The 26,925-nt window shown below is 55.7% G+C and overlaps 1 protein-coding gene and 1 long non-coding RNA gene across 2 annotated transcripts; one reads left to right on the forward strand and one right to left on the reverse strand.

Moving 5' to 3' along the window:
* Window positions 1–1,905: 1,905 nt before the first annotated feature.
* Window positions 1,906–18,024, reverse strand: CTSD (cathepsin D). The gene is made up of 9 exons (XM_042784609.1): window positions 17,828–18,024; window positions 17,260–17,416; window positions 14,815–14,938; window positions 13,066–13,184; window positions 8,941–9,140; window positions 7,628–7,750; window positions 6,312–6,456; window positions 5,239–5,337; window positions 1,906–4,583 (listed from the first exon to the last, which is right to left on the reverse strand). Exons 1-9 carry the CDS (start codon window positions 17,899–17,901, stop codon window positions 4,422–4,424), a joined length of 1,203 nt encoding a protein of 400 aa, XP_042640543.1. The 5' UTR covers window positions 17,902–18,024; the 3' UTR covers window positions 1,906–4,421.
* A 136-nt stretch (window positions 18,025–18,160) lies between these two features.
* On the forward strand, window positions 18,161–24,012 carry LOC116959649. Its single transcript, XR_004405992.2, has 3 exons — window positions 18,161–18,276; window positions 20,916–21,015; window positions 23,276–24,012. It is a non-coding gene; the product is annotated as an uncharacterized LOC116959649 (long non-coding RNA).
* The last annotated feature ends 2,913 nt before the right edge of the window (window positions 24,013–26,925 follow it).

Here is a 26,925-nt window from a genome sequence, read left to right on the forward strand (position 1 = left end):
ATAATCAAGCGCTGTAAGACCTGTGAGAAAGTCTTCCATCTCAAATCCGACTCCAGCTCTCTGGAAAACCATTAGCAGGACCTGCCCCTGATTTTTTCCGAAGGACAAAGCCCACAATCTCCTGAGTGCTCTTTCCTATTCCCCCTATAAAATTCCTCAGTGTGTTGCTAAGCCCCATAAGCAGTAAGGTACCCAGAGGCTTGGAGGGGTAAATCCCATTTCCCCACTTTCCCCCGATCTCTGTCTTCTGTCCTCTAAGCTGTCAGCCTGCACTCCGCTTCTTTGCTTTCCCAAAGGAACCTAAAAATAAATAAATCCAAGAAAGAGCAGAAAAAAAGAAAACGCCACCAGCCCCCAAACCAGCGTGCTTAGTCATTCATGATGAGTAAAAATAGTTTCCCAACCGAACAAATTGCTGAGCCAACCAGCTGAGCAAGTCACCTCCGTAAGCGAGGGGTCTCATCCGCCCGCTCCTTGGGCAGGTCCTTGTCTGAAGGGGCTTTTGGCAAAGCCCTGAGCAGAGTTGGTTGAAGGATCAGGCCCATGAAGACAGCCCTGAGGGTCAGGGCCAAGCGCCCTTACTATTCAAGGGGCTGTGTAATGAAAAATTGTCTCTTCTTTCCATCAGTAGAGACATTTAATAAAGCGTGAGTTATTAAATTGTCACGTGCCCAGAGTTGTGCAGAGACGGTGCAGTAAACTGGGGGGGGGGGGAGGGTGTAAACCCGAGGATTTGCTGGGCAAGATAATGTGGGGCTGTGCACAGGCTGCTGCTCTCTGTGCCCTGCTGGAAACCCAGGGTGGACAATCCCGGCTCTTGGCCAAGATCAAGCCTCAGATTGTCCCCGCTGAGACACAACGTTCAGTGCTCATGGCACGATTAAAGGCTTAGGCACAATCCCCCCAGCAGGAACAACGCCCTTGTATTCTCGTCGATAAATGTTTGGCAGCGGATGACTTGTTCTCCCCTTGGGCTGCCGAAGAATGGTGGGCTGCCTGATTGGTTTTCAGGATCCAGCCAGCCCTTTTGGGTTAAATCCACCTCTTTTAACATCGGAGAACAGCTGATTGGGGTATTAAGGCATCCTGGGGGAAGAGAGACTGGGGATGCGCCAGTGGGGGAATCAGTTAAGCTGCGTGCTTAGATCTGCGCTCAGAAGATGGGATGGGACTTGGCTGCATCCGTCTTGCTTATGCAGATGATGCTTTTTTCAAAGTAGGGATTACCTCTTATCTTCCACCTGGCACATGGGGCCTTCATTCTGTATCAGTCTCCAGCTCCCATACAGCAGTGCTAAGACTAAAAATCACACAGCCAGGCAAGAGGGATGGATTTTTCCTCTATTTTGGAAAAAAAAAAAAAAAAAAAAAAAAACAAAAAAACCCAAACCAAACCATGTTCTTCACCACCAGGCTCTGGGAGCATAAACTCCACATCCTAGTGAGTTTTAAGCTGGACTTAGTAACTGGAGTTCCACTTGGGCTGCTACAGGACCACTCTATGTCACAAATTGAGCAGGAGTGTGTCCTAACTGGCCCAGAGGACCAGGAGACACCCGAGTACCCTGTTGGAAGACCACCCTTGGCAACACCCAGCTGGGGAAGCTGTGGCCCCAGGAGAAGGCTGCAGGGTAGGGGACAGATGTTAGGAGTGCCTGCTGCCCCGGTGGTGCTGGGTCAAGCAGGTGACACTCTCATGTCACCCTGCAGAGGCCGAGTTATGCTTTAATGCATGGAAAAAGGCAAACCCGACAGGCTCCCAACATGTTTTCTTATCAGAGAGAAGGGAAAAGTCTTCTGAAACACCCATGAGTCCACAAAGGTGGGCGACCAGATGTAGTGGGACAACAGGTCAGAGAGAAAGTCTGGCATCTCAAACCACTTCAGGAAAGACCACACCCAGAGTTAAGGGGGAAATACTGTATTTTCTTTTCAATTTTCTATGATGAGATAATAATCCTGACAGCAAATTAATAATAAAAAAAAATAGTCACATGGTTAGAGTTTGGTTTAAAAATACAAATAAAAGAACAAGGGGAGGAGGCCCATTCAGGGAAGAGTACCACGAACCAGTCCTCCAGCCGACCATGGCCCCATGGCTTGCTCCAGGGGGGGCTGAGCTGCACGTCCCGCTTAAATCGGACACCAAAGATGTTCCAAACCCACTGCCAGCCCCATGTAAGGCTTCCCCCCCTCCCCAGCATCGGGTCTCACGATGAGGAAGCTGCCTCCGCGATGAAGAAATCCTGCAGCTGGGAAACGACGTAGGAGGACTTGGAGGAAGCTCTGGGCACTTAATTGGTGTGGAACTGGGGCTCTCCGGAGAGGTGCTGAGTATCTGCTGATTTTGGAGTACCTAGAGATGGTCTTATTTTTGGTAACATGCTACTGTTCTCTAACCAGCCTGCAACAGATGGCCTTAGGCGTCCGGATGCAGGGTTGCAGGTGAAGATCACGAGGAGGCAGAAGCAAGCTTTCGGAGCAGCATTTGTCACGTCTGGGGTTGCAGGGGACAAAAGCGCGTGCCCTCCGTGTGCCCAGGCCTGTCCCCACTGCCCTGGGCAGACCCCTCCGAGGCGCGATTACAAAGCCAAACTGATCAGCTGCAGCGGGTGGGGACAGGGGATCCGCAGGCTGTTCTCCCACAGCTCACCTCGGGACCTCTTCCCCACCCGTGCCTCTGGTGCTCGTGGTGAATTCAGTGTTGGGGATGACGTATATGCATTTCATCAGGCCTAACCATCTATTCACCCACTGCCCAAAGACCTTTCTCGGGAATTTCCTTGGCCCCACCAGTACTGCTAGCAGGGTTATCGGTGAATTTGGGGGAGCCAGGATTTTACTTGTCTTGTTTTGCCTGGTCTGGGGTCACAGCCAGTGCTGATCTGGTCCTCCTGCCACCCTCAGCTTTGCCCCCACCTGCCACCACTGCCTAACTTCAGAACCTGATCCAGTGCACCGGAAAATCGAAGAGAGTCTTTTACTCGCAGCAGGGGCTGCAATTCTTGGCAGACTCTCTTCTGCTTTCCAGTACTGCTTAAAACTCACTTTATTGTCCTCCCAGATGCAGATCTCGGCTCTTCGACCACAGCTAAATCAGCCACAACCTCTCCAAAGCAGGATTGTGCCTCACTGTTTGCAACACAGGATGGACCATGAGCAGAGCTCTCACCAGTGTTAGGAAGGTGGAAAGCAGGTAAGGAGGGTGTTAAAGGCAGTTGGGTTTAGGGACAGGGCACCAGGGAAAGCAAATGCAAGTCCCGAAGCTGCCACAGCACCCTCCTCCTGCCCAGAAGGCTTGCTGGCTCTCCCAACTGTCTCTTGAGTTTTGGGCAGTTCAAAATGCTGTGAATAATGTTTCCAAAAGGTCTTGTGTGGCTGACAAACACCTACAGATTTTATCAGTGTGATTTCAGCTCGCAGTTGCTTTAGGAAACATTATTCTCAGTTCACTGACTGCAGAGGAAGCTGGGAACATCTGCGGTTTGGGGAACCCGGGAGAAGTTCACCAAACTCTAGAGAACCTGTGTCAAGTGACTTTGCTCAGCAGAAAGCCAGGCCTTCATGGCCATGAATTCAACTGACCTCTATTAAATCCTATCTTGAGCCCCTTTATATTCATGCTCTCCCCCACGAGCCCCACTGGCTGGAGTTCCCCTACAACCCCCTGTCCTCTTAGGTCAGGCATGCAAATGTCATGCCTCCAGCTCTCTCACTAGTGCCATCACTACACAAAAAAACACACCACCAGAGCCCTCTGGCTCTGAAACTCAACCCTTGGGCCCTGTCGCGACAGCCTGGGACGTGCTCTCCTAGGACCAAGTCAGCACAAACCTGTTGAGAAACACCCTAGCAGGCCCCGCATCAACTCACCGCAGAGGGGTGATGAAGACTGACTCTCCCCCACCTCCTGCTCCCCCGCTTCATCAGTGAAAAAGAAAGACGTAAATAACGTGCCCAACAGCATTCCCCAACCCTCGCCCCCAGCGCAGAAGCCCAAACCCAAGAGCAGCCACACAGCCTCCCTGCAGGAACAGAGGTGCCAGGGGGGTGGCTCCAGCCAGCTGCCCCCTCCCCAGGAAGAAGACCAGGGCTGGGAGACATGAGAGGGCCTTGTTCAGCTCTGAGAATCATTCTTAAAATCAAATACTGGAAGACCTAGCAGTAAAGCAAGGGGCTACTCCCTCTGGAGTTGTCAACTAGAGACCTCCCAGCACCACTTACTCAGAGAGGAAAAAGTAGCTAGCAGGGCACTAATGACTATTTTCCATGTAATTTTAAGTCAAGTTCTGTTTCTTTTACCTTTTTTTTTTTTTTTTTTTTCTCTCCGCTCACTGGGTTTCTAAATCCTGGTAATCTTTCTCTATGGCTCCTGTGTGTGTGTAAGTGTGTGTGTGACAGAGGCAGTGGGGGTCAGGTGCTTAGGCACATTTGGCAAAGCCAACAGAGTCGTTATCACGGTCAAAGACGGTGTAGTAGGGACCAATGAAGACATCTCCCAGGATCCAAAGTGGGCCCCCAGGGGGTGGGACATCCAGGCCTGAAAAGCCACTCAGGCAGATGGTCTCTCCTTGTACAGAAACCTAGACAGAAGAGTGAGAGCTTCAATCTGAGGAGGTCCTCAACCTCGCAGGCTGGGCAATAACATCTGCCAACACCAGCTGTGCTTCAGCCTTTCCCGGTCTGAGAACCACAGCTTGGAAAAATAACTCTCAACCCACCCCTCCAAACCCAGCTGCCCCTCCCAGAGCCCTTTCACAGCAAAGGATCGGGTAAAGCCACACGTGCCCATAAACCTCCCAGCCCACGCAGCTTTGAAGTAGAGCTGTTGCCAAAATTCTGCACAAAACGATCCTTGCAAGTTGACTCTGACGGCTTAAATGCCAGGCTGGTGACCTCTGCTACGATAAGGCTGGCCTCATGGCACCAGAATCCAGCACAAAAGGGCAAAATGTTTGCAGACAGTGATGCAGCAGCCTGCCCGCCCTTCCTTTCCCATCCTGCTATCCCTCATGAGCATCATGCAGAGGGTCTCGTTCCTCCAGGACTTTGGGGTGGTGGCACCGCAGGCAACCTCACCATCACTCCACAATTTCAGGCTTCTTCCCAAGTGCCAGCTCCAGCCTTGCTTTTGCTGCTCTTGTGTTTTGGATTTTGTGGTTGAGGTTTGAGTGAGGGAGGCAAAAGTTAAGCCTTTGGGGGAGAAGAGTAGGGCTGGCAAAAGCTGCCTGGACGTACCTTGAAGATGTACTGCTCTCCAGTGAGCTGGTAGGGCTTCCCTCCTAGTGTTAACGTGACGACAGGCAGAGATGACACCTTATCACAGGGGATCACGTACTGAAACAGCAACAGTAAAGACTTTAGATGGCAGCTCCCACACCCTGAGGAAAGGGCAGAGTCTCTGCCGGGCACAATCTCGTCTTTGCTGTGGTCTTCCCCAAAACCAGCTCATCTCAGGGTGCTGAAGAGACTTGAGCTGGGGTAAGCAGGCTGCTCCCTGCCCAGGGCTGCAAGCTGAGGGGCCAGAGGGTTTTAGTGATAGGGATGGAGCCAAAGGCTCAGCTTCTGGCTCTGCTGAGCCCCAGGGCACGGCACGCGATGCGGCAGGGCTGGGGGTCTGTCGCAGGGGGGGAGAGACGTGGCTCAATACAGCCTAGAGACATAGAGAGGGACTTGCGGTGTGACAAACAGACAAAGCTGGTTTAATTAACACTGGGGCAAGTCCTGGGGAGGGTGGCAGCTCTGCGCCAGCTGCTGCTGCAGCACCGGGTCTCCGACACTGCAGAAAAGCCCTACAAGTGCTCATGGCTCTGGGATTTGGGAGGGGTTTTAGAACAGAGCATCCTTCCCAGAGGGCTTTTATAATCTCTGTTCCTCCACAATTCCAGGGAGGAGAGATGACTTTGTGAGATTAGTTACGATGGTTAAAAACTTGGCAGGGAAGGGTTGTCATCTGCATCAAATATATTTGTATTAAAGTGCTTCTGGACTCACATTAATGTGAATCTTTGGCCTCAGCTGCAACCCAAACCCTTTTCCTCTGCCTCCCAGAGATGGGTGGCAGAGGTGACCCAAAACCTCCCACAGTTCACAGGACCTGGCCCTCTACTGAGAGCATGAGCAGGGCAGTGAATGCTACCCAGGGGTCAAAAGACAGAGGGACCCCTGCTATGCCAGGGGCTTTTCCAGGAGCACGGGCTGGGAACAGGGAGCAGAAGACTAGGGTCTCTAGAAGCACCTGGGTTCAAAACAGGGTGTCACCATGGATGCCACAATGGCCACGGACTCCCACTTTCCCAGCCTGACCTCACCTGGCCTTTGATGAGTGGTTTTGCACCGATGGCTGTCTGCAGCTCCTTCACTTCTTTGGTGGGGCCGGTGATGAGTGAGGTTCCCGTGTCCACGATGGCCTCGCAGCCCCCTTTGCACAGAGTCAGCCCGCTGGCAACGTCCACCCTGGGGAGAGACACCCAGACAGAAGAGAACCCTCAGAAGCCTCCCGGTGAAGGCTGCAGGAAGCAGCAGGCAAAGAGTTGAAGATGGCCGAGCCTGGGCAGCACGCAGGAACGCAAGGGAGGGCTGTGACAGAAGCCCAGAAATACTGATGCAGCACCCACTCAGGGCACGGACCCCCCTGGCTCCCGTGACCTGCTCCAAATTGAGTGGGTGCTTTGAGCTGTTACTGCATTTCTGCAGAGAGCCCGGAGCGTTGCCTGCGTACCCTGCCTGCTACCTGCACGCCAGAGCAAGCACCGCAGCTAACGGGCACGTGAGCGACCCAAGGGCAACGCACCAGGGACTCGTATGAGCTGTGCTGCTGCACGAAGCAAAGGGTTAAAGGGGTGGTGTGACAGCTGAGGGGGGTCGTGGGCAAGGGAAGCGTTCCTGTCGGGAGCTGCTTAGCTTCCTCACCTGCACCACTCTTCAAAGCAGCACAGACAGAAAAATCCTTCCAGCCAAGGGTCTGCCACACTTTGCCAATGCGGCAGGCGCTGGGGGAAAGACGACAACTAAAACCCTGCGCTGGGGAGGGATGCGATCCCCAGGAAAAGGACACGCTCTGATCAGGCCGCTTTTAAGTTCTCATCACGTGGGAGAGCTCAGAATAGACCGTGGGGCTGGCGGCCGGCAGCTCAGCCCGCTCTCCTCCCCTCTGCCTCCAACAATGCGCGCTGATTGCCGCGCCGTGCCCTTCAGTCAAGGGCTGGCTTCCTGGGGCCTCATCCTGCTCCTCCGGGGCTGTGTGCCAGTGAGCCACACAGCTCAGGCCTCGCTGAGAGCTGAGCAAAGCCAGGGCTTAATCCGTGGGGCTCGCCCTGCCCACAAGAACATGCTGGCATTTTTCTCCCCCCTTGGCAAGGGTGCAGCAGGGGTTTTCAAGGGCCAAGCCATAAACAAGAGGAAAGGATTCTGCAGAACATCTCCTACTGTTTTCTGCCTCTCCGCCCCTTCCAGCAACACACGACCCAGCCTTAGGGTGGGATTTTAATCTGCTTTTTTTTTTTGGTGTGGATGCGTTGCAGGGATAGAGATGATTCCTTTTCGGGGAGGGTCTCAGCCCAGCCCCAGCTGTGAGCTGTCTGCACACACGTCCCCACGCATGATGTCACGTGGAGGGGGGACTTACGCATCCATGTGGACCTGCCAGTAGGCCTTGCGTGTGACGTTGACCCAGCTGAAGTCGCCGCTGTAATATTTGGGGTCGGTCCCTCCCAGGAGCAGCTCGCCACCAGGCTGAGCAGTGGGATCTCTGAAAAAAAAACAAAACAAAACAAAAAAACAACCAAAACACTCAAACCCGTGAACATCAGGGACAGGGTGAGAATAATCCCCTCCACGTGCCCTCAGAATACATGCCAGGGTGCTTGGGGGTGAAACATGGCATTAGCAGCATTCGAGACAGATGACTTACATTGCACTATAACATGTCAATATAAGGGCAGATACTGCAAGATAGCCTGAGGTGGGGAAATGGGAATATTTTGGCCCAGCCAAAGCATCCCACAGCTTTTCGCCCGGTGCTTTCTTACAGGCACCTGAAGAAACTTGCTGCAGGGAAGTGGGACGGCAAAGGGGAACTGAGCACCGATGCAAGGAACCCCCCCAAATAATCAGTTTGTAACAAGCACCCGTGCAGGGCTGGACATGGCTGATGCAACGTTAGGTTATCTGCACTCAACTCTGCGCCAGCCAGCAGCCTCGGAGCCGAATCCTCAAGGTTACCATCAGATAAAAGCTCGCTGCTGAGCAGATGGGAAGAAATATGGTGATGGGGGAGGGCTGGCGCTTGAACGGGCAGCAGCAGCCCTCTCTGCCCTCCCGGCGTGCTACTTTCTGGGCTGAAGTAGTTCAGAGTCTGCCCCCTGCGGTGCCAGGAGGGCCAGGGGGTGTCCTGGGGGGAGCAGCAGTAGGTGGGAAGGCACTGGGAGCTGCAGAGGAGGATTCCCTGGGGAGTGAGGGAGCATTAGCCCCGTCACCAGTGGTGACTGGTGGGGGGCACGTTTGCCGGGGAGGTGACACGGTGGTGGCCACGTGGCTCGTGGGTTTTGGCAACAGACTGGGGCTGTGTTTACCCCCCTAATGGGGACTGCACTAGCAGCGTGCAATCTTGTGATCACAGCCCGGTTTATTTTTATTTCTCTCCCCTCTGGAAACATCCTCTGTCTCTTCATCAGTGAAGAAATCTGGTAGCAGATCTACTCAGCTTTTGATCAGCAAAGCGGCTGCATTTCTACTTCCCCTCTTCTTACTTCAAAGCAGCAAACAGAAGAGATTTTGGCCCGACTGCTCCAGCAAGGAGAGCTTGCTGAGGCTTCCCTAAGGGTGCTAGAGCCAGGGTGTAAACCAGCACACAGTGAGAGGTGCTGTGGGGAGGTATCAAGAAATGCCTGGATGGGCTTGCCCTCGCAATGACAAGTGTGCCACCGAACCCAACGCTACCTGTTCAGGTAGAAGGAGAAGATGTTCTTCTCGATCAGCTTCTGTTCCATGATGTTATCGAAGAAAGGGGTGACCTTGTCCACAGAGATCCTGGGGAATGCCATGCCCAGGATGCCATCGAACTTGGCAGCGATGAACGTGATGCCTGGCTGCTTCATGGCCTCGCCGAAGATCTGGTTCTTGATTTTCAAGTTACCGAGCTGAGGGGAGATGGGGAGGGAAGGGAAAAGCAGGTTGTAAAGAAAACTGGCTCAGGGTAGTCGGCTGGAAACAGGATCTCACTGAACGCAGGCTGTAGCGCATCGCTCAGCGCGCTGCCACACTCCTGCCTGCCTTCACCCTTGCATTTGTAGGCAGACGCAGAAATCAGACACCCTGGTGCCACTCTCCTGGAGAGGAGGGGGGTGGGCCAGGCCATTCTGGCTGCACAGTGCCACCTCCTGAGCCCCTGCAAAGCTCAGTGCACCCCTAAGGGCAGCAGCCTCCCTTCGCTCTTCCTCCACCTCACTCAGCCCTTTCAGCCTTTCGCTGGGTGCCAGCACCGACCGTGCCATTTTGCAGCTCCTCCCCTTTGCACAGAGGGCCTTATGTCACTTTGTCCCCCCTACATGCCTTCCTCTGTTGCCTACTTCATCCTTTCCTCCCAGTTTGAAAAGCTCTTATGCTGTGCCTTTAATCCTCTTCCCCACCCTGGACATGTAAGCGATCTCCGTGTCCTACCTTCTCGGGTGCTACACCCGTCCCCAGCTGGGAGCACAAATCCCTCTCACCTCTGCCAGTGACCCCTGCGATCTCTCTTACATCAGAAACATCCCCAGGATATTGCTGCATCTCTCGGAAGAGCCACCAGCCTGCAGAGACCTCCCGGGGGAGGGGAGAAGACCCGGCCAGGAAAGCGAGGTTGAGCCTGAAGCACGAAAATAGCAAGCGGAGTACTGCAAATGCAAAGGTCACCTCTCTTGCCAGCCGTGAGAAGGGCTGGTGTTCCCTGCTGGAAAGCTGAAACGCCTCACAAGGGCAGATCCCCGGAAAGAAGGAGATCGCAGAGAGCAGGAGAGTGCTGCTGACAGGGAGCAGGATGTGTCTGCTGGCTCCTGGCTCTACCAGTTCAAGAGGTTTTCAAGCTTCTGGCTGACCACGGGCATTTTTAGCATCCGTGCTAGGACAATTTCAGCCTCTCAGCCTGCAGCTAGCAGCCCTGTAGTGAACTGGGCTGCACTGAAAAGTTGGCATCTCCTACCTGATGGCAGATAACGATCCCTGTACATTACTAATATCTCCCCAGGGTTAGTGCAAGGCTGGGATGGGCAGTGCTGGCTTTAATGGTATCGGAGGCTTGTGCTAGGAAAAGGCGATCGAGCCTTGCAAAAGCTAAAAGCCACAGGGCAGGATGTGGGGTGAAACAGCTCACAGCAACGCATCCGCTCGCCAGCGCGTGGGGAGCGCCCCAGTTGTAGGCCGTCGGTTTACAAAAGCCACCACTCCACTACTCGGCACAGCTGGTCCTGCAGCAGCTCAGAAAGTTCAATAAAGCTTCCACTTAGGGGGGGGAAAAACAAAACAGAACAAAAAAAAAAAAATGCAACGGACTGATAAAACTGAGCGCCAGGTTTGTTTGAATGTTGTCGTGGTTGCGCATGCCAAGAGGGAGGCAGCTATCTGCCAGGTGGTGGGGTCTCAGCAGACCCTGCTCGCGCTTGGTCCTCGGCAGGACTGAAACCCATCTTTAGCAGAGCGCTGGTGCCAGATCCTTCGTCTCTGTCCCTCGGCTGGCTCCCTCCCAGACACGTGGCGACTGAAAATCACCACCCGTGGATGGCTGTGTGGTGGCTGTCCTCCAGCGCTTTGCAGCCAAGAAGGCAGCCTAGAGCCTCCGCGGCACCGTTTGGCACCAGGGCTTGGGGCTCCCCTCTGCAGAGGCGAGGAGGGACATCTCCTGCACTGCAGCCCCAGGAGGGACCTCGTGCCCCATGGCCAGCGATGTTTCCTCTGCTATCCTAGAAGGACATCCCAAGGTTGGGCTGCGAGGAAGGGATGAGATGCTCCAGCAGCAGAGGGCTGGCTGAACCCCTGGGCTCTTCGGGGAGCGAGCAGCCCCAGGGAGTGTGGTGCTACTGGGCAGCATTCCTCCGCAGGAGGAGAGGGGATGTTCGACATGAGCTCGTCACCAAAAAAAATTTCAGGGCTGAGGGACCTTGAACCACCTGTCAACCAGCGCCTTTTGGTCAGATGCCAGCGCTACCACAGGCTGCTGTGGCTGCTGCCACCCATCAGGATGGCTGGAGCTGCGAGGGTCACCCCGAAGGCTGTTTCAGTGTCTGTCTTTCCAGACTAGACCCGACTGGGAGCTAGCCTACAGGACGCTGTGCATCAGAGGAAGCATCCTTGGGTCCAAGCTGAAGGCCCCGACCCTCCGAGTCACCCCTGCCCCTGCGTACTGCAAGCATGATGCTGTTCAGGCTCCATGCAAGAGGTTTCTCTTGCTCCTGCCCAGACAGAAACCAAATGCTACAAGCTGTGTGCTGGCTGCCAAGAATCATCCCTACTTCCCAAATAAGCTCAGGCACAAAATCCTTCCTCTGAGCCACCGGGAAGCGGAGAGCTAATTAGCAAGCAGGCATTAGGGTGATAATTACAAAAAAAAAAAAAAAAAAAGCTGCACTTTTCCTTCTGACTCACTTCAGCCCCTGCATTAAGCCGGAAAGTGCCTAAATCAGCCCACACCACTTTCACAGGACAATAAAGTTCACTGTTTGCCTTGTTGCCCCGCTCCATTATTGGGATGACTGCGGTTGCCTCTGCCTGCTCCATCTGGATTTAGCAAACCTGATGTATGAGAATCCACTAATGCTACATACATGGTGCTTTCATTTGGTGAGAGCCACAGGAAGGCTCAGATGGGCGGCTTTTTTTGAGGCGGGGTGTTTCTAAGTGAACCGAGGGATGCAGGAAAAAAAAATGGCATGAAACAAAACTCAAACGGTCCCGAAGCTTGGTGAGCTGCAGGAGGCAGAGAGCAAAAACAGAGGTACAGAAGTGCAAAGCTGCCAGCGGCCCCTGCAGCTCTCCCCAGCAGGCTCGTCTGCACTGAATTTCAGGGTTCACCTAACCCATGAAAAGCCCTCTCCCCCAAAGAGGGTCCTGCACCCAGCCTGAGCTGCTGGCATCTTTGGTCACAGCACAGAGGCATCAGCTGGTGCTTCCAGGCTAGCCTGAAATTTTCCTGCTATAAGGACAGACTAAAGAGTGCTCCTTGCATGAGGCTCCTCTTGGATATTTTTCTTTTGCTCCCAATGAAATTGGTAAGCCAGTACTTTCCACCCAAACTTAACCCCCAAATCCCTAGATTTATGTGCTTATTCAAAACTTAATTGCTTTGTCTCCCCCACGCAAAGCAAGCATTTGCTCTTATCCCTGCCAGGAGACCAAGTAATCTGGGAGCACGTGCACCACTGATGTCCAGCAGCTGGCAAACTCTCACGAGCATCTGTACCTGAGAGGCAGTCGTGACAGGCGCCTGTCCTTCACAGGACAGAAAGCTCAGCTTTTGCTCGCTGAAAAGGAAATGATGGGAAGAAACCACCAGCATCTAGGCTGCCTCAAGTTGGGCCCTGAACCCTGCTGGGAAACCACCCCCAGGCGTACCCAGCCTTTGCAAACACAAGCACTGGTTTTTGATGCGAGACCAGGATGGGGCAGCGAAGAGCCCGTTTCTGGTCAGAGTTTGGGCAGCTGCCCACGTGGACGTCCACTGCCGCGTGGATATTGTCCAGGAACGAGCTGGGCACCACTAGCAGCCTGTGTGGGGGTGCTGGGGTGTGCTTGGGCTGGGAAATTTCCAGGGTCAGGAGGAAGAAGGTTGGAGGGGTGGCCAGAAACAATGTTTGCAGGGCACCGTGCGTGCAGTCCACGCTCCTACCCTGCTGATTAATACCTTCCCCCTTCTCTGCCTGCCTGGGTCACCTCCTCAGTCCTCATCACCACCACGTTTCAAAGCACTTGGAAACACGGCGCCGAAGCATGCTCTATATGAGAAGGACACCCAAGAAGGGGGACCCGTTGAAATCAAACAGCTCTGCCAAAAGCGGGTTGGGGCAGCCCAGGGCAAGGGCAGTTGTTACTCACCGTGACCGTGTCCTGGCTGAGGTACCCGGAGAGGCTCCCTGTCCCGTAGTGGATGGCAAACTCGGTGCCGTTTTCCACGTAGGTGCTGGATTTAGAGGCATCGTATTTGTGGTGCAGCACTGCAGCCAGGGAACGGGACACAGGGGGACACACAACATTAGTGCTCCTCGATACCCAGGGCTCCCCGACACCTAAGCCCACGCCACCCAGCTCATCCGGACGAAGAGACACTCAAAGATGTGAAGGTGGGCCCCAACCCAGCATTTGCCAAGCCCAGACTGCTTAACCAAGCATTTCCAATGTCTGGGGAATTAGGTGGGCAGATCCAATTTGGCTGTTAAATCGGATTTGGCTACTGGGTATTAAAAACCTAGAGGCTACGTGGCTGGTGTGTCAGGGTGTGTTAAGACAGCAGAGCGAACGTCCCCCTCCATGCCATGGAAAACCAGGGTGGCTTTAAATATAGCCTGCTCTGGGCATGAACATTTTCACTTTATGGGTTTATCTGTTTCTTTTACTAAGAATAGCTGGAAATCTTTTTCTACGGTCATTGTTTTTTGCACAGAGAGGGCTCAAAATATTCTTTTATTTGCAGAGGAGAAGGGCTTTCCCCTAGTCTAAGCTGCTTTTCCCCTTGGAAGGGTTGGGAACTGTAAGATATGCATGGTTTTGTGGCCAGGCAGATTCCTCCTCCACAGATTCCTCCCGAGTCATGAGTTGGGCAGCAGCGAGTGGCAAGCTCGGCCAGCCCGGCTCCACAGCTGCTCACTCGGCAGGGCAGACAGAGGCTGAGGATGAACCCTATGGAAACCAGTATGCTAGACAGGGACTTCCCCAGCTGGATCCCAGCCTGGCAGGAGATCAGGCTCCTTGCATACTCCTAAAACGAGCCCTTCGGTCCCAGCACCTCCCATGACACCGCCTTGAGAAACCAGCTCCCTGCTACAGATCAGGAACACACCAAGACAGACCAGCTCTGGACCTCCCTACCCTCCCAGTGCCCTAAATCTCATTGCACGTATGCAAAAAGCAGGTGTCTCCTATCTGGGCACTACCCATACTAGAAGTTCCAGATTTCCTCCCTACCCTCAGCAAGCACTTCACATGAGCTGCGTTTCATGGCTGCATTTGTTAGCTCCACAGCTTTCTCCACCCTGCTTAAGCAGCACAGCTGGTGGCTTTTAAATGGCTTTTTGCCATAGCCAGGTTTGACACCTTCAACTGTGGAGGTTTATTGCGTAGGAACTCCACGGAGCAAAAAAACTTGTAGTCCCCATGACATTCTCATCTCACTGTGTCTACCTGGCTCTTGTTAATTATAAATCCATAAACATGCATGTACATGTTCTGTGCAGCAATAAACCAGAAACTAGGACAGTTTGTATCAGATCTGGCAAGAAGCTGATTTTTTTCACCAGCCTTGCGCAATGGGGCAACAGCAGCGTCAGTCTATAATTTGGGGGAAAACATCACAACCTGTGATGCTGCTCCCCAGCTGCAGGGCCAAGGCTGTTGGGGAAGGTTTGAAGTTGTGCGTGGGTGACGTGGAGGGGAAAAACAGGAAGGGAGTAACGAAGGATGGATGTGGGAGGTTGGGATCCTATTTCCAGCTCTGAGCCTAAAGAACCCATTAGCCTCTGGCAAGCCCTTTCATGCTGCTGCCTCAGTTTCTCCTCGTACAACGCCAGGATCTGCATTTTGCAGGGAAGGGGAGGCCCTTGAGCCGTGGCTGGCACTGGTGACACTTACAGCAGGCGATGTCCAGCAGGTGACAGTGCACAGATGGCACCCAGAGGTTGGAGGAGCCAGTGTCAAAGACCACAGTGAACTTCTGTGGAGGGGTCCCAATACCAATCTCGCCATAATACTGGGCCTGCAAAGGAGGAGAAGGGAGTCATGAGCACAGGCAGGCAGCTAAAAGCGGGGATTAAAGACTAAAAACATCCCTTAGGATTGAAAAAGGGACCAGCTTCTTATCTAGACACTGCCCTCTTGTTTTTGGCAGTGATGGGCTCCCAGCCTTTGCCCTTTGGAAGGGAGGCTCCCCTTCAGTGTTCACACCTCATTACAGCAGGTGTGAAAAGGATAAATCGGGAGGAGAAGTGGGATGGGTGCTTGTGGGGGTGGACTTTTGGGGCAGGAAGGCAGGGCAGAAAAGAAGGGGGAAAGGCTGCAAGCTGGCATGCGGTTCACTACAGGGAAGAGAAAAAAAGATGGGAGGAAGGCAAGCAAGACACCTGCATTACTGAAAAGCTGAAACTGGCTGGGTAGCTGCTTTGCTGGCAGGTTTGCAGAGAAACTGTGGGTTGCAACAAGAGCAGCTCTGCCCACTGCAGGTGGAGATACAACTGCTGGGGCTTTTGATGCCTGCTGGTCAGCCCCTGGGGTGGGGAGGAATAAACAAATGCTCGGCTGTGGGCACTGCAAGACTTCAGAGGAGCTGGAGGGAGAAAGAGCATCAGCCACACCACCAGAGAGGGATTTAGGGTGGGGCAGTGAGAGTCTGGAGTAAGTCCCTGTAGCACAGATATCTGATGGATACCCCTCTGCCCTGTGAGTGCATCTCTGCTGGGAATGGAAGAAACCTGGGTGGCTAATACGCCAGCAGGGCACCCCTGTATCTAGAGGGGAGAAGATGAGTGGGGAATGCTCAGCAGGTCCTGGATGGACCCATTTTTCCTCCAGCCCTCTGAAAGAAGCAAGGAGCCGTGTCATGCTTGGCAGGCAGCTGGATCACGGCCCTGGAGAGAAGGCTCCTAGCAAGGGAAGTCAGCCTGTGGCCTTCCCAACCCATCTGCGTACTTAATTAACGGGGGGGGGGGGGGGTGGGGTGGGAGGGGGAAGAAGAAAACCGGATTATCAAAGCTGCTCACCTCCAGTGTGCTTAGTTTGCAAGAGTTGCTTGCCGAGTAATTAATAACCCACTGCAGTTAGCCATAATGGGGAGGCAGCACTTGCTTCTAGTGATTCCAGAATTATCTCCGGGGCTTGAAAGTTGACCCCCAGCATATGGGCCCTGTACACCACACACACGGACCTGCGAGGGGTTCCAGGGGCTGGTGGGGCCATACGAGCTGATCTAGGGGAGGTTGTGCCTTTCATCCCAACAGCTCCTCTGGCAGCAAAAGCCTTTTGGGCCAGGCCAGGAGGGACCCAACGGTCCCTTATCTCTCACTGCAGGTTGGGCTGGTTCCCCTGCGACAACGGAGCAGGGTCCTTCCCCGAGCGTTGGCTTGACCTGCGGTCGCGAGACACAAGGCTGTGGCGCAACCGCTAGCGCCCCGGCTTTCGACACCGCAATTAAAACACCGGTAGCTCTTCCCAGCACAGCCCCGGCAGGACAGTGCTGGCTGGGTGACAAGAGCCCCCGGGGAAGGGGAGCGGGGGGGGGAATATTAACGCCCAAATATCTGGCACCAGCTTTATTCTGCCAGCCAGTGCTCGTATCCCACGCCTCCAAGGGCCGCGAGGGTACCTGGTCGGGAACCCAGAAATAGGAAACCTCACACGTGTTTGGCAGCTGAGAGACCAAACCTCATGTCCTTTATCTGGCTTCTCTTTCTATCACTGCTTCCACCACAAAGGTCCCTTTGCTCCCTAAGCTGCTGAGAAGGAGGTGGAGGTGCAGGGTGGCTTTTCCCAAGGCCATGAAAATGAAGGACAGTGAGAGGAAGGGTCCTGCATCCCCAGTCCCATAGCAAGCTGGTGCCCAGTCTGAGCCCTCTTCTCCAGCCCTGTGCTCGCCTTTTTATGCCCCAATGCGTGAAGCATGATTTTTACTCCCCTGTCTTGCAAGAAGCAGAGCCCAAATGGGCCAGAAGATGCTAGGAAGGACTGCAAACGAGCAGGCCCCTATTTATTATCATTAATTAGTGGCAAAGGCAAAATGAAATAGGTCACAGAAGTTGTAAAGCTCCTGCTTGGGTAACAGTGGGTTGTTAGTACAATAATAATTTTTAATATTAGTATTTTTAATTAAGCAATGATGGGAAGCAACTTTCAGCAACCACCACCACGCCGTTGGGGGTGCACGAATCTTTCCTACGGGATCCACGTCTCTCCCTCCTTCACCTCCCCGGCTGTGGTGGGACAGCGAGGCTGGCACGTTCCCCCCCCCCCCCCCCCCCCCAAGGATGGGTGCCCCCCAGAAGTAAGAGGCGCCCGGCCGGCAGCACGCTGCGGGGTGTTACTCACATCCATGTAGTTCTTCAGGATCTCCGGAGTGGGCTCAGCCTGGTCAGCGAAGCCCAGCTTGAACTTGAGGAGCTGGGTGAGGGCGTTCACGTCTGGGATCTCGCTGCCCACCTCGTTCAGCACCCGCCGCATGGAGGGGAACTTGGTCAGGGGGATCCTGCGTGTTGGGGGGCAAAAGCCCACCTGTTAATGGGGGGGGGTGTGGATCCCCTCGGGGAGGGGGGCAGCGAGGCTCCACCGAAACCAGGGGATATGGGGCGGAGGAGATTTGGGGCCCCGCCAGCACCCCGTGCTGGGTCTCTCTCCGTGCCAGGGGGGGGGGGGGTGAGCGGCCACCAAATATCACCGGGAATAGGGGAAGCCGAGCCCCCTCCATGGGTGCCAGCCCTGAACCCCCATCTAAGGGGGGGGGTGTGGGGGTGTCCCAGCGCTGCTCCCCTTGAAGGAGCAGCACCGGGGGGGGGGTGTGTGTGGGGGTGCCACTACCCCAGCACCCAGGCTGCCTGTCCCATGTGTGTCCCCTCCACCAACCCCCACCCCACCGGGCCCCGCACCCCCCGCAGCTCACCTGATGAGGGCCGCGCAGGGCCCGGCCAGGGCGAAGAGGAGGAGGAGGAGGAGGAGGAGGCCGCGGGGCGCCATGGCGGCGGGGACGGGGGTGGGGGGGACAGAGGCCGCAGGGTCCCGCCGCTGAAGGGCCGCGACGCCGCTTCCCGGCCGCCTTCCCGGTTTTTGTAGGAGACGGCGGCCCCTCTCCAGGGATGATGAATTTTTTTTTTTTTTTTTTTTTTTTTTTTTTTTTTGGCCAGTCAGCTGACGGGCTAAAATTGCAACCGGCGGCGTCACGTGAGGGCGGGCGGGCGGGGCGGCGGCACCCGCGGGGGGTGCGGGGCCGCTCGGCGGGGTGCGGGGCCGGGGGTGCCGCCCCCCCCCCCCCCCAAACCTGACCCCCGGCGCCTCGGCCCATGACTCAGCCTCCGGGAAAAGGGGAATAAACACCATTAAAGAAATCACGAGGTGCCCGGCCGACCGCGCGTGCTCGCGTTTGTTATGCCTTTAAGTTCCTTTTTCTTGGTTTAGTTTTTTTTTTTTTTTTTTTTAATTATTTTGTTGTTGTTCTTTCCAGGTTTTCTAGCTTTTCTCGCTTCCCTTCCCTGCGGAGGTATAGCGCGGGGGGGTGGGGGGCACTCCCCAGGCAGCAGCCCCCCCCCTCTGCCTCAGCCTGCCAGAAGCCCGCGGCTCCTCACGGACCTCAGCCGCCCACCCGCTGTCACCAGTGGGGTTTCACGCGGGAGCTGAGCTCACGGGGGTGTCTGCACCCCCCTGCCCAGGGGGGCCGTGGCAGCACCCCAGCCCCAGGGCACCCCTATTCTGGGGGGGCTCATCCCTCCGGGCTGGGGGCTCTGGGGGGAGATGGGCATATCCTGGACCAAAGCTTGTTTGGGAAGGACCGGGGGGGGGGGGGGGGGTGTGCCAAGCCAGATGTGGCCCCCCCTTGACATGCCACCTTGGAGATACTGGGCCATCTACAGCTATTGAGGATGATGCTGGTGCCGTGCAGAGTTGGGGGGGGGGGCAGCCCTGGCCACCTCAGGTCCCCCTCTTCACCCCCCAAATGCAGGGCTCAGTATTTGGGAGCACGGGGACGGGCTCTTTGCCACCACTGGGATGTCACAGCAGGTGCCACCCCACCAGTTTGGGAGGCGGTGGATGGAGCTAATCTCTGCCCAGTTTGCCCTGACCAAGCTCTTACAGAGCCACGAGACTAGCTGGAAAAAAAAAAAAAAAAAAATAAGATTTACAGACACTTTCCCTTCCAAGTCCTGAGGTCTAGGGGTGTGTGTTTTCTGCTCCTGCTTGTGCCCAGCCTCAGGGACAGGAGAGCAGCAGCCCGTGGGACGAGCTGGGCACAGCTGGAGTGGGGTACCCGTGGCTTTGTGGCCGGGTCCCTGACCCTCTCACCCACCTCCTTCCTGTTCATGCAACTTCTGGAAAATCGCTGGGTCATGTCACTGGCACCTCGCTTGCACCATCTCCTCCCCACCCTCCCTGAGCCTCTTCCATCCTCCCGCGGCATCCCGCTGCCCCGGGTGGCTGCCTGCCTCCCCCTGACTGTGGTCCGTGCCAAGTGTTTTTAGGGGTTACTCCCACCCCGGGCTGCGTCTCGTCCCACTCGCTCTCCAAATTGCAATGCCTCGCTCAAGCCAGGGGGTCCCGGGGAACCTCTCTCCTGCCCGTGGGAGATGGCACCTGTTGGAATGAGGTTTTCCAGAGCGATGACCGGAGGCGTTGGCTGAGCCCGCCTGGGTCCCGTTATTTCGGCCAGCCCCCGCTTCCCTCCTGCCCCTGCGGGCATGTGGTCAAGGCGAGTGCCACGGACCCTGAGTCAGCAAAACCCAGCACCCTCCCGGCCCCGTGGCGCCGCGTGACTCAGCAAAACCCCGCACGGCTCTTTTTGGGAAAGGGCCCAAGGCATGGCGGGTCCCCAGCATCTGTAGCCCGACCCCAGAGGCATCGCTGCTGCCGCCGGCTCCAGCTCGGGGGGATCCTCCTCTTGCCCCCCTGGGTACCGGCAGCTCCGGCGCCGAGTGCCCGTAGGCGGCAGCGGGTCAGACATAAACTAACCCAACCACAGTCCCACTCGAGCAAACCCACCCTCCCCAAGGGCTCTGAACCCCTTTGCAAATGTGTTGTGCAGACAAAAAGGATAGTCCTGACGCCAGCCCCGGGGCTCCCCTACACCCTTTCAGGCTCTCCCAGAGCCCGCGGTGGAGTGGGTGAGGTACCAGCCCTCCTCCTTCCTTTTGAAGTGGTCGGGAAACTGTAGGCAGCCAGGCAACATACATCTGGCCCCACAGCTCCTCCACGAGCGTTACCAGTCCAGCCAGTCTCTTCCAGCATCCCGTGGCTACGGAGTGGGCTCCAGCATGCAGGGATGGGCTGGTGAGGCCAGCACGCCACGCTAGCCCCATACCATCACGCAGTGCGGAGCAAAGTCTTTTCAGCAGGGTCAAGCAGTCCAAATCTAGTCTGTGTCTGTTTTTTTAATTCCGAGGGATTAAGGGCAAGCTTTGCTGTTAGCTTGCTGTTACGAATGCTGTTAGCAAAGCTGTTATGAATGAGCCTTTGCCTGGGCTTCGTGGTAGCAGGGCTTGTGTCTGCATCCAGAGCTGCTCTCATACCGATGCGAGAAGGTCGCTGTGTTTAGATATGCTTCTCTAAGAGACTTCATGTCCATCAAACCAGTGAGACACTTCCCAGTGGTTTATTGGGAAAAAGTGAGGACGGGGCTGTGTCGGCAAATGTTCCGATACCGATCCTCCCATGGGTGCTCACCAGATGGGAAGGGATGGGGGAGCTTATCCCCAGAGTGTTTAATTTGGCTCCAGCCCTTGGCACCAGTGGTTTTGGAGCTGACACCACCGTGCCTGCACATCGAGGGACCGGTGGCCCCAGCGAGGAGCTGGGATTTCTGCATTTGGGCTCCCTCAGCATGCTGACGTTTTCCCTGATGTCAAGGCCTTGAGAGGCGCAGCTGGGAGTACGTCTGGGTATTTATAGGCTGGGACCGTGAGAGTTGCACCATGTTATCTTCAAAAGATAAACTGGCATGAGCCTGGGTTTGGAGGGTTTTACACATTTTTCCTTGTTTGCAGAGCAAGACCCGGAGTGAGGTGGCTGAGGCGCCTGGAGCAGTGAGAGACATGCGAGAGCCAGCCGAGGGACCTGTCCCACCTCATTCCTATTTTTGGCACGGTGAGGAACCCCTTTCCTTGCTGGTCTGTCTCCTCAGCCCCCCTCATCCCCTCAGCTCCACAGGGTGAGCTGGAGCACCGTCTCCCGCAGCCACGGCCGTGGGTGTGGGGTGACGCTCCCCTGGGAGCGGGCAATGCTTTTGCAACCCTGATCCCTGCCCCAGAGGATTCCCAAAGGGATGGTCGGATGACTCAGCCCCAGCGGCTCTCGCAGGCAGAAGCACCCCAGCCCCAGCCCTGGGAGATTGGGGTCCCCTCCACAGGTGACGCTGGGGGATCCCACCTGCCCCTTGCCGCACAGCCAGGGACCTGATGCTGCTTAGTTTCAAACCCTTTATCTTTTGGGGGGCTCTAGCAGCTCCCCCACTTGCAGGCTGGCAGCACTCTGGCTACAGTGGCCTCTTTCTCCTTATACATGGTTGTGTGTTTGCCATCATCCTTTCCTTGGTGTTTTTTTTCTTTTTATTTATCACAGCAGTAGCCAATGCTTTGAACTGCAACGACCTAAGGGTCAAGGAAAGCCTCAGCTCAGAAATGCCGATTGCCAAATGCAAAGCTGCAGGTGCAATTTCTAAAGGACAAGCACCTTCAAAATCAGAAAAATGGTTTGGGGATTTTGCAGCTTGTTGCTAAAGGACAAAAGAAAACTATTCCTCGGTCTGAGTTGAGCAGAGCCTATGGGTGCACAAGCCCGGGCAGGTCTGGTTGCAAACACCCTGACTCCGACTCAAGGTCCCGGTGCCGGCTTGAAGCTGCTGGATGCAGCTAATTAGCAGGGCCTGATTCACCCACCCCGAGCCCCCGCGGGAAGCCGTGGTAACTTTTTCCTGGCGTGGTGCCAGGACCTCACCCACTCCCAGCACCGTTTCCTAAACGATGTAGGATTCACAAGGTGAGGGCACGTTTCCCAGAGACACTGGCACGTCCCAGATTACGCCCTTTTTCTGGGTGACACCTGCAAAAGTAAAAAATCCGAAGGTGCTTTAGTAGCAGCTCCAGCTGATGGGAAGCCTGGGAGCAGGGGAGGGGTTGCACTGAGCATGGCAAAGGGACCCATCCAGGCTCTGGCCACCACATCCCAGCGCTGCGGGAGATGACCTGGGCATCACGGGCGGTGGCAACCACTGGTCCAGTGGTGCCAACTGGCCGGGGCTGGTTTGGAGGCAGAGCTGGCCAGAAGCCTGCTTAAACATTTTTGGGCTGCCAGCATGGACTGCAGTGACCTTGGGGAGATGCGAAGGGGAGATGCAGAAGGCTTAGGCTGGGTGGTAATTGTTGCCTTGGTGTCTCTCACGCCGCAAACCCTGGTCCTGGTGGTGGGCAAGGGTGGCTCACCGGCGGCTGGGTGTCACGGCTGGGTGTCACGGCTGGGTGTCACGATGGGCAGGAGCCCTGAGCGTGGCTCCATCCCCATCAGGGCCATTTGCGGAAGCCTTTGAGCATGGGGTGCTTTCACCTCAGTGGACCTTCTCCATCAGACCCTGCTCTTTCAGACTTTCCCCTAGCTATTTGAAAATAAGAAATAAAAGGCTTTACGCAGCAAAGTGCTTATGGTCTTTAAGCCTGTGAGCTGCCCTGGTGTCTTCACCAGAGTTTACTTGTCCACTGCTTTGCCTCGCTGGGCTACCACCAAACCTGTCATCGCCTGTCCCCATGTCCCACGCACTCCATGGCCCTGCCCAAATCCCCGCCACCCCCACGCCACCTGCCCGGGCCTGACCCCACTCGGTGTCAGTCGGACGTCCTTCCGCATCCCCCGGCCCGTCCTCCCCCGCGGCCGGGGACATGCCTGGCACCCACCTCGGGGAGGAGGGGACCTGCCTCACCCCGGCTGCCAGCCCTGTCCTCTCCTCGGGGCAGGCATCTCGTGGTGTTTGCCTCACCCGAGTTATTTTGCAGCAGGCTGAAATTGCCGGGGACGGGCAATAACAACTCTGGCAGTCGCTGGCTGCCGGCAGCGTGACCGGCGGCTGACGGGATGGGGTGGTAAGTGACAACGATGGCATCGATTCATCGCCTCCCACGCCAGGATGTGATGGGGAGCACCGGGACCCGACTCACCTCGTCACCTGCCTTGAGCAATCCCTGCTGCGGTCCCCGGGGCCGCGCGAGCCTGGCCTGGGGCACGGGGGTATCGGCTCGCCGGTGGGGTGTCCATGTATGATGCAGAGATGTGCCTCCAGCCACATCTAAGCACGCCATCCATCTGCGTTTTCTTTGCCAGCACTAGACGCCATTTAATTCTTTCCTTTAATTTCCAGCCGAAGCTTCCCCGAGAAGACCATCATTTATGTGATCACATCTCCTCCGTGTGACAGAACACCAAAGCGACTGAGCCTTCTGGTCCTGGGAGGAGTGTGGGCTCAAAAAGACGAGGGTCAACACCCCATGGTGACCCAAGGATCAGCTTAAACTTGCAGTGTGTTGCCCTGGAGTGGGAGCAACCACCCAGCTCCCACTGGTGATTTGGTGAATCAATCCCAAGCTCCTGGGGCAGTTGTTGCTGTGTGAGTATGCCCATGAAGGCTCTTAATTCCAACCTATTTATTGTCGCCTTTCTCCTAAGCTCCAGCTTCACTTGCTGCCGCAGCCAGCATTTTCCAACGTGCCTGCCTGCGGTTAAGATTTTGAACCTATGTTTAAGCACCTCAGCAAACACGGTATGCGGCTTCGCACACCCTCTCTCAGAGCTTCTGCACACAAAACACCCTGTTAATAATTATTTGCAGCGTGGGACTTGGCATCTCAGCCTCTCTGGCTGCGAATCCCTGAGTGTTTCCCAAGATGGTCTGGCACCAGGGTGGCTTAGGGTCAGGGGTATGGTCAAAAATGTGAAGACTCTTTGCCCCATGGTCTCAGCCGAAGGTGCTCGTAGGTTATGGGAGGTGTGGGAGCATCCCTGGAGGACACCGCAGCTGTGCCTGGCTCCTGCAACCTCCAGCACCCTCTCCAGCTGCAGCCAGGAGTCAATAAAGCCGAACTGCTCGGACACTGCCAATGCAGATATCTCTTAGCGGCTAAATACCCGCCAATCTTCCCTCCCTGCGGTGTCACCATTTCGTGAAAAATTCTTTTCTCTCTCATAGCGTTAAGCTGGTTTTGGTTTTAGCAGTGCAACCCTAAACTGACTGGTGCAGTGAGTGGGGGATTAAGGGCACGCTCTTGGGCAAAGGTCTCCTGCAAACTCCTTGGGGCCAGCTGGCTGCAGCCTCCGATCCCTGGGGTCACGCACCACCTCCACCCCCCCCCCCAAAAAAAAAAAACAAGGGCTGCTTGTTCAGCACCGCCGGCAAGGCTGGGATCGGCAGAGAAGGCAGCTGACCTGCCTGCAGCTGAGCAGAGCGGGAGCATCGCCCGCTTCCCTCCCCGCATTGGGACGGTGTCCTGGGGGTGGCCCACGCAGTGGCAGATCAGTGCCGGGGGGAGGATGGGGGGGGGAAGGAGGACAGGACTCTGGCACCAGGAAGCTTTGGCTGGCGTGGCAGGGGGCTGCTGGAAAACAATGGCCAGAATCAAGGGCAGGTCCTCAGAGCCCCCTTTGCACCCCCTGTGCACGCATTCATTTCTTTTCCCGGAGTGGAAAGGTGTGAAACCTAGCGAGGCTCAAAGGGAGCCTGTCCCTGTGGGTGGCACGGTGGTGTGACCTGCTCCTGCCTTGCCCTGGCCCCCCAAACCTGAGATGGATATCAGAGAAGCATCCCGTGACCAACCCCAGCAGTTAGACCCACTTTGGGCTGTAGCAGCAGCAAGGGACACCTGGGCACCAGCAACCCTTTGAAGGAGGGAGATTAAAATGCTTCAGAAAGCCAAGACCTGAGGAATATCCCACATTAATGAACTTATTACAGATGCCTCTAAGAGAAAACAACAAGTTTGCCCTCGCAGCAGGGGTTGAAGCTGCAGCAGTCATTGCCAGAGGGTATTTTTCATGCTTCATCTCCAGAGCAGGGTAACAAAGGGCAGTTTCACTGCTTCACATTTGAGCCATGGCCTGAAGCAGCTGCACTTGGCCCCATATGATGTAACCCCACAAACCCTGAGTTTCCTTCCTTTTTTCCCATTTTGGGCACATTTCGCCCCGTCATGCCCCGCTGTGCTGACAGTGCCGGAGGAAGCCACACGGTGCCTTCCCCCTTGCCTCAGCAGCTCATGCCCTGTGACGGCTCACGTGGGTCTGTCCCCATCACCCTTGACTCAGCTAATTCCCCGTCGCCCGAGGCATTGACCAAGCTCCTGCTAGTGCTGTCCAGGCACCGGCAAAGGCGATGGGTCGGAGGGGCAGAGGGTGTCCAGGACCACCACTGCCACCACCACAGTGCCCGTGTCCCCACCGCCAGCTGCCACCGAAGCATCGGGCTGTGCACGGTGAGCGCGGCCGGAGATGGGCGCTTGGATCCCCGCACCGAGCCCAGCGGTATCTGACCTGCATAAAAATGGGACGAACATCTGTACCTGCTTACCGGGCACGTTTTGAGCATCCCGTAATTAATGTTTGCTCAGCAATTGAGGCTGACGGGTGCTTAGTGGTATTAGCGAATGATGAGTAGCTGATGTTGCTACCTCAAAACATCTAATTTCAGCATCTGGACTGAGCAAAAGTGCCAGGGGCCAGACTGCTGATGCCAAGACCCTGCCAGGCTTTGCGTCTTTGGCGGTGGCTTCCTACCCAAGCCCCGTACACAGGCATCCCTGCCCTGGCAGCCCCGAGCTCGGACCCGCACGGTGGCCACGGTGGCAGGGACAGGACGGGTGGCACAGCGGGGCCAGCAGCTCCCCTTGCTAGGGCGAGATGTGCAGAGCCCCCCCAGCCTGGGGTAGCGGGAGCAGGGGTGGGCTTGGGAACACAGATGCAAGATGCTGTTCAGGGGCCTAATCTAAAGGCCGCTGAATGTTTCTTGTGTATTTAACTCATCTTGATGTACGTGTATAAAACCGGATTACAGAGCTGAACGTCTGTAAAGGAGCACTGAGTTACCCCAGCCCTCCTCCCACACTCCTGAGCATGGGTGTGGGGGACAAGCGATCACACGGGGCTGATTGTTTATTTATTTATTGAAGGGGAAAAAAAGCTTTGGTGAGAGCAATGCTCGTGAAGCCTTTAAAAAAAAAATTACTTTTTGATTACACTAAGATTTAAAGAATTAAGCCACCGTCATTTTTATCAGCTCTGTCCGTATTCCTGCCCAGCAGGCACTGCCCTGAGCAGCCAGTTTGTATTTTTGTACGAGGCTGTTCTGGGGAGCTCCCAGGGATTTGGGGTGCGTGTCCAGTGGCCTCTGGCTGCAACCGCTTACATCCTGCCCTGGGGAAAGAAACCTGCAAATGAATCTCGGGGAAGGGGGGGATGCTGCTTTCTCCCAGGAAAATTAGGAGCAGTTTCTAAATTGCCAGAGGAGAGGCATCCCTGCACGGGGGGAGGGGGGGGTGGCGTGGTGCCAGGCAGGGTCCTGAGCGCACCCACAGACCCACGGACCTGAGTGGCAGCACCGGGGACCCCCACCCCCAGGCCTGGAGCCCATTTATGCCGGGGCTGGGCAGGGAGCCCTGCAGCTCCAGGAGCTGTGTCCTACAGGCCTGGCTCTCCTAAGGGCACTCTGAGCAACCCGCATGCCTGAGGAAAGGTGACTTGTGCTGTCATCTCTTCTATAACGGGGAATAGCTTGGGCTTTCTTTCTTCAACCTCATCATCCATTGCTAAGAAAGTCTGTAGGTCCTTTACAGCTTTGAAGTCTTTCGGCAGCTCCTTAGTTTGGCTGGAGCTTCCCAAAGGACTTGCTAGCATGTCAGCCTCCTCAGGAAACTAAGCTGAGTGTGTCTGGTGAGGAGGGTCTTGAGGGATTTCTTTGGGAAGAGGTCCTGGGAATAAATCTGAGAGACTGAGCACAGCCACAGCTAGCATTTTTAGTGCTTG

Source organism: Tyto alba, unplaced genomic scaffold, assembly GCF_018691265.1.
Source record: "Tyto alba isolate M040663 unplaced genomic scaffold, T.alba_DEE_v4.0 Super-Scaffold_8, whole genome shotgun sequence".
In the NCBI taxonomy this organism is placed as follows: domain Eukaryota; kingdom Metazoa; phylum Chordata; class Aves; order Strigiformes; family Tytonidae; genus Tyto; species Tyto alba.

Bases quoted from the DNA above. Each gene is read 5' to 3' on its own strand.
- CTSD (XM_042784609.1), bottom strand. From the start codon at position 17,901: ATGGCGCCCCGCGGCCTCCTCCTCCTCCTCCTCCTCCTCTTCGCCCTG. The intron at 7,751-8,940 runs GTAGCGTTGGGT...TTTTTTTTTCAG, and splicing joins TTCTCCTTCTACCTGAACAG to AGATCCCACTGCTCAGCCTG. The intron at 6,457-7,627 runs GTAAGTCCCCCC...GTCTCTCCCCAG, and splicing joins TGGCAGGTCCACATGGATGC to GGTGGACGTTGCCAGCGGGC.